Source organism: Cydia splendana, chromosome 12 (assembly GCF_910591565.1).
Source record: "Cydia splendana chromosome 12, ilCydSple1.2, whole genome shotgun sequence".
Lineage (NCBI taxonomy): Eukaryota > Metazoa > Arthropoda > Insecta > Lepidoptera > Tortricidae > Cydia > Cydia splendana.
Window position 1 is genome coordinate 8,755,129 of NC_085971.1, and position 7,175 is coordinate 8,762,303.

Below are 7,175 nucleotides of genomic sequence, written 5' to 3' on the forward strand. Positions count from 1 at the left end.
ATAGTGAGCTACACCTTCGGCCTTGCCATCACTTTCCAGCAGGTGAGACTAAGGTCAGTCACTGTTCAGTCCGTAAAAAAAAAAACAAAATTAAAAAAACTCTCCTGCGCGTGCGAAGCCGCGGGCAAAAGCTAGTGTTCTATATAGTTTAAAATAAAAGTATAGTGCATAATTTGATCATTTTTATTGGAAAGAACCACTACAAACTACGACAAAGTGGTCTTCGAAGCCGGATTTGATGTTCCATACACCAAAGATGGTCAACACACGTAGTACTACAAGACGTGAAATGGAAATAAAAGAAGAAGAACGTAAACAGGCTTCAATCCAGCAGCCGCAGACACCTGTAAAAGATGAAGAACCAAAGAAACCGATCGACAAGACTATTATTTTAGAAACGGGTAGTCATATAAAATCCGAACATTCCGAACAAAGAAAGATCGCGAAGCCGCTAAGTCATCATTCTCGCAAAACCAGCTACCATGGTTCTAAAAGGTCATCGTCGTCATCTATTGTGGCACAAAGGAAGAAGCTGGAGCTGGAAGCAGCTGAAGCAAAGGCTCGCATACAAATGGACTTGATAGACAAAAAACTACAAGTAGATCTCGCCAACCTTGATGAATACAGTCCATCTGAAGAATCTGAACCGTCAGAACAAGACCATCAGTCGGTTAAAAGTGATGTTGCCAGGTGGGTCGAGCGCAGCCAGCTGGAACTGGAGTCACAACACGTCCCCGAAACTGGAAATAACCCGGGCGCGCTGTGTTCGTCGGCAGCAGTAGTCGCCGGCACCGAGTTGCCAGTTCAGGAGTTAGCCAGCGCCCTGAAGGAATTGGCCACCGTATCTGCATCCAACAATAACCAAAACGCAAGACTGCTGAGCCGCATCAGCACCCCGAAGGAACTGCCTTTGTTCTACGGTGAACCAATGGAGTGGTTACAATTCAAACAAGCTTTCGAAGAATCGACCAGAGTGTGTAGTTTCAGCGATATTGAAAATATGTGGCGTTTAAGAAAGTGCCTACGTGGTCCCGCCAAAGAATCTGTAAACGCGCTGCTTATTAGTGGCACATCAACTGAAACTCTAATGTCAACTCTTGAGTTACAATTTGGAAATCCGGAATTAATAATATCGCGTATGTTAATAGAAATTAAAAAACTACACGCTCTGCCACCGGAATACCACAAAGAAATAGTTACGTTTTCCGTGAAGATAAAAAATTACGTCACAGCTGTTCGTGCCTTAGGTCGCGGAGAGTACCTGCAAGAAATGAGCATAGTCGGCATTATCTTGTCTAAACTACCTACGGTGTTGCTACCCAAGTGGAATGACTACAGTTACGCGCTAATTAAAGAAGGAACTAAATCTAAACTTGATATCCTCTCCGAGTTTCTCCACGAGGAAGCTATGAAAGTGTCAACCTGCAGTGCTTCTCTTATGCAAGTGCGATCAGACTATAAACGTAAAAACTATAGTGAAAACAGTGACTATAAACCGCAAACTATTTTAGTGCAAAGTGCGCAAACGGACAGTACTGATAAGTGCCGCTTTTGCCGCGTAGGAAATCATAATTTACCAGAATGCAAAAAGTTTAAAAAATCACTACGCAAGGACCGTTGGCAGTATGTGAAGCGATTCGGTTTGTGTTATAAGTGTTTATTATCGCATCGTGATAGACAATCGTGCACGGCCGCGGCGTGTGACGTGGAGGGGTGCGGGCAGGCTCACCACCGGCTCCTGCATTACGTATCGGGTCAAAGTTCGCGTTCGACTCCTTATAACGTTGTAGAAGTGTCGGACACTAGTGCTCAAACTGAAACTGTTACGCATATAAACGTTAACCAGCGCGAAGTGCTGTTAAAAGTCGTGCCGATATACCTTCATGGACCTAACGGTAAAATTAAAACGACCGGTATGCTTGATGATGGAAGCAGCGTGTCTTTCATAAGCACGGAACTCGCGGAGCGCGCGGGGCTGCGCGGGCGCCGTCAGTGTTTAAATGTGCGCGGCGCTTGGGTCAATTCAGAACTGAAGTGCGAAACACAGCTGATCGATTGCTCGATATCTAATAGTGCCGGGACAATGTTCAACTTAACCGCGCGTAGTACAAACAATCTGGACTTACCTGTACAAAACATAGGACTTGTTAAGTGCGGTAACTACAAGTACCTAGACCGTATAAAAAACTACTTGTGTGCTCAAAATCAGAAACCTGAAATTCTTATTGGACAAGACAACTACCACTTGCATGTACCACTAGAGGTCGTGGAGGGCGGCCAAAATGAACCCTATGCGACTCGTACCCCGCTGGGCTGGTGCGTGCACGGTCCGTGTCAACGTGCAACTGTAATGAAACAAAGGGAAATACATACTTCATTACATCTTAGTCATAACTATGAGCAAGATATTGCAACTGAAAATAATCAAATTCTACGTGAACTGCAAGAAGACATACGTCGATCTTTCTCCATCGATTCAATGGGCATATCTGCTAACCCTCGGCAGAACTCGGAGGACGTACTGGCCCAGGAGCACCTGGAACAAACCTCTGAACTTATCGATGGCCAATGGCAAGTCGGCTTACCTTGGAAGGATCCTCACTGTGTCACCGTCGACTCGTATCCAAATGCATTATCACGACTGAAAGGAGTTGAGCTAAAAATGAAAAGGAGTGAAGAGTATGCACGAAGGTATAAAGAACGCATACAACATTTGTTGGACAATAAATACGCTGAGAAACTAAAGAATCCAGTCACATCTACTAGAACTTGGTACTTACCTACTCATGGCGTGGATAATCCAAATAAGAAGAGCCTCCGTCTGGTTTTTGATGGGTCAGCTAAAACAAAAGGGTTTAGTCTAAATAGCTACCTACATAAAGGTCCCGACCTACTAGTACCGTTAATAGGAATCATGTGGCGATTCCGCGAAAACAAGGTCGCGATCTCTGGCGATATCAAGGATATGTTTCTCAGAGTTAAAATAAAACCCGAAGATCAGCAAGCCCTACGCTTTCTATACCGAGATAAGCCCGAAGATCCTATAGATACCTACCTGATGACGTCACTCATATTCGGAGCCAATTGTGCGCCGTTCATAGCACAATTCATCAAAAATAAAAATGTGCGACGCTTCGAATCTACATATCCGGAGGCGGCTAATGCTATATACACGCAACACTACGTCGACGACTACATCGACAGCTTACCTGATGAAGAAACTGCAATGAAGCTAGTCCGTGACGTCACCTATATACATGCGCAAGGCGATTTTCATATACGCAATTGGAATAGCAACAGTCAAACCGTCATCAACAGCATTCCAAAAGAGACTCTCGGTAACAGTGCAGTAACGTTCAAAGTCGGACAACAGTATGAGGGCGAGCGAACACTTGGATTGTTGTGGAATCCCACTGAAGATACGCTCGGGTTCGATGTATCACTGAAAAAGTTATCTGAAAATATAATCCACGGGAAAGAAAGGCCTACGAAAAGAGACATTTTACGAGTAGTAATGTCGATTTTTGACGTGTATGGATTTTTAGCGCCTTTCACCATAAATGGAAGATTAATTGTTCAATTAACGTGGCATTTAGGCGTTACTTGGGATGAACAAGTACCTGACGTCGTCTACGAAAAATGGCTAAAATGGAAAAATCAATTAGAATTGATGCGCAAGATACGTCTACCTAGATATTATCATCATGCCGCTACAAGTGCGAACGAGAGAGTCACAGAGTCTCCAAGTGCGAGCGAGATGGTAACAGCGTCTACAAGTGAGAGCGAGACATCCACAGATACCGCGAGAGCGAGCGGGACGCGGTTAGTACCTGTTATCAGTGCAGCGGGCGGCGATGCGCCTGCACAAAAACAAGATTTAATAACTATGAATAGTTATAAAGATCTACAACTTCATTTATTTTGCGACTCGTCAATGAAAGTTATGTGCGCAGTAGCATACTGGCGCTGGCAAGAAAACAACACAGTTCGCACGGCATTTATAGTCAGTAAATGTCGTATTGCAGGCCTGAAGAAATCGACTGTGCCTCGTTTAGAATTGAATTCGGCAGTTATGGCAGCTCGATTAGCCGAAACAATAATTAAGGAACACAGAATAAAACCAGATCGTCGTATATTTTGGTGTGACGCCACAGTGGTTCTGTACTGGATACGAAACAACGCGCGTACATACAAACCTTACATTGCGAACCGGCTTGGTGAAATAGATGATTTATCACACGCGAGCGAGTGGAGATATGTACCTACGCATCTGAATGTCGCCGATATACCTACCAGAGAATCATACGACCGTTGTGTGTTGCCTACCGAGTGGATCCAGGGACCTGCATTTTTACAAAAAAGTGAGAACGAGTGGCCGCAAAACATTTTGAATGCCGACGTAAACAATGACGAGTTAGAATGTGTTATGACGATGACGTCGTGCAATAAGGAAAACATACCTATACCTGAGCCTACAAGGTTTTCATCGTGGTTACGATTACTCAGGGCTACTTTTATAATGCTAAAGTTTATAAACAAATGTAAACATATGAATGAAGAGGACGGCGCTGTAATGGAGAAGGCTGAAAGGTTACTTATAAAATATTCTCAAGCGCAGACGTTCTCCGAAGAAATCCTGAAACTGAAAAATAGATTATACTTACCTAAAACAAGTAGATTACTTACCTTATCGCCGTACCTCGACGAACACGAAGTCCTACGCCTCGGGGGCCGCATAGACGCCGCTGCTGAAGTCGGACCTGAAATAAAACGACCTTCGATCTTGGACGGACGAGACTACATAGCGAGGCTGCTAGTGAAGCATCACCACGTTCTCGCAGCCCACGGGAACCAGGAAACTGTTGTTAATAACCTGAAACAAAGGCATTGGATATTAAGATTACGACCGACAGTTAAAAATGTTACAAAAAAATGTATGCTATGTAGAATAAGGAAATGTAAACAAGAAATCCCACGAATGGGAGACTTACCGCCTGCCCGCGTTGCTCATCATCAGCGCGCCTTTACCTACACTGGCGTTGACCTCTTCGGGCCTTTAGAAGTTACTGTGGGAAGAGGTAGACAAAAGAGGTACGGAGTTTTGTTTACATGTTTAACTGTGAGGGCAGTGCACATCGAATTAGTGAACTCACTTACCTCAGATTCATTTATAATGGCTCTCAGACGAATGGGAGCACGACGCGGCTGGCCGCAGTACCTATACTCTGATAATGGTACCAATCTTCGAGGAGCTGATGCAGAACTACGAAAGTCAATTCAGGAGTTGGACCAGGAGTACCTTAAGCGTGAGTCATTGAACTATGGGACTAAATGGATATTTATCCCACCCGGAAGTCCACATTGGGGTGGAGCGTGGGAAAGGCAGATCAGAACTGTTAAAGAATGCATGAAGATCGTGCTGAAAGAGAGAGCTCCTCGAGAAGAGACCCTGTGTACATTTTTGGCAGAGGTCGAAAGCATAGTAAACAGCCGGCCACTAACGCACGTCTCCGTAGAACCTGGAAGCACAGAAACTTTAACGCCTAACCATTTTCTGCTTGGATCTTCTTCTGTCTTACCCCACCTTGGCGCTTACAATGACTCTGAATATTTCCTGAAAAAGCAGTGGAGAATCGCCCAACGGCTGGCCGACTTATACTGGAGAAGATGGGTGAAAGAAATTCTCCCGGACTTGCTACCACGTAAAAAATGGACACAAGAAGTGAGGCCCTTACAAGTGGGAGACCTCGTCCTAATTGTAGACCCAGATGGACCTCGCTGCGCCTGGCCAAAAGGATTAGTAGAACAGCTGTTGCCAGGCAAAGACGGCCGAGTAAGAGCCGTTAGGATTAAAACCAAGAGTGGTGGACTTACCCGATCGGCTGCACGCGTAGCCCGTATACCAATAGATGGTGAGTGCTGCTAAGCAGCACTGGGGTGGAGGATGTTGCCGACAAGTACCGAGCGCTCGGGGTGAGGGCGCGCGGGGCAGGGACCCCACCAACCAGAGATCCGAATGCGAGTCATACCGAACGGACGTTAATTTACTCATTTATTTTTCTTTTCGCTAATTATCCTAAAATGTACTGTGTAATGTTCTATATAAGTAGTTTAAAATAAAAGTATAGTGCATAATTTGATCATTTTTATTGGAAAGAACCACTACAAACTACGACACATATATTATTTTACTTATTCCAACTACGTGTTCTCGTAGTGACGTACCTACACTGAGTCATTTTAATTTAAAATAATATAAAAACAAACAGATATATTTAAATTAAAAATAAAACATATTTCTATCATAAGTACATATTATTAAATGTGGAAACAGCGACACATCACTAGGTGGGATGAAATTTTATCGGCCGTACTGAAATTAGCGCGGTTTAACGCTCATAAAATGCGAATATTCCAATCCGGGACATAAACCTAATTGGATTGTTCCTGAAAACTCTATCATAACGGCTTCAATTGAACGTAAATCAATGCCAATTGTTTCCCTTTATTTCTTTTTTAATAATCTATGGGTACATGACCGCTTTATGTAGGTACCTATCGTTATACCAGGTGTTTTAAATTTAAATTGATTAATGCCTAAAAGGGATTGTTGTTTCGATATTCACTTAAATTGGAACTAGATCGGATTCAATATCCATTACAGATAAAACGCCGTAGTAGACATTGAATTATTTATCGGGATAATGATTCTGAATTAATAAAATCTTAATGAAATCTGAAAAATAATATTAATTAAAAAATATTTAGTGCGTAGGTTCAGTAACGGATTCATTTTACATAACTTGGTACCTAAATAATATTTAAAAGCTTCTATTATTATCGATGTGTATTATCTGGAAATGGTGTTGTCAACTGAAATTCTTAAAGCGTTTTCTATAAAAGGAAATCTCGACATGGCTTTGTACCTGTATTACATTTAACCTGAATAGGACGATTACCACCGTTTTACCGTAAAATTTTGCTTGAATAGGCTCATCGGCTACACGTAGGTACTCATACGGCATACAATAGATACAATACTCTTTATTGCACACCTCACACAGTTTACAATACATGTACAGTCAACGGTAAAAATATGGGTGTACAAATCATTTCAAAAATATGTCCCATAACTCTTATGTCAGTGAATTAAGAACTATGGGACATATTTTTGA

General features: G+C 42.8%; 1 protein-coding gene across 1 annotated transcript; it reads left to right on the forward strand.

The window, feature by feature from the left end:
* The first annotated feature begins 1,915 nt into the window (after positions 1 to 1,915).
* LOC134795893 (uncharacterized) lies at positions 1,916 to 5,926 on the forward strand. Its single transcript, XM_063767824.1, has one exon. It carries the CDS (start codon positions 1,916 to 1,918, stop codon positions 5,924 to 5,926), a length of 4,011 nt encoding a protein of 1,336 aa, XP_063623894.1.
* Positions 5,927 to 7,175: the final 1,249 nt, after the last annotated feature.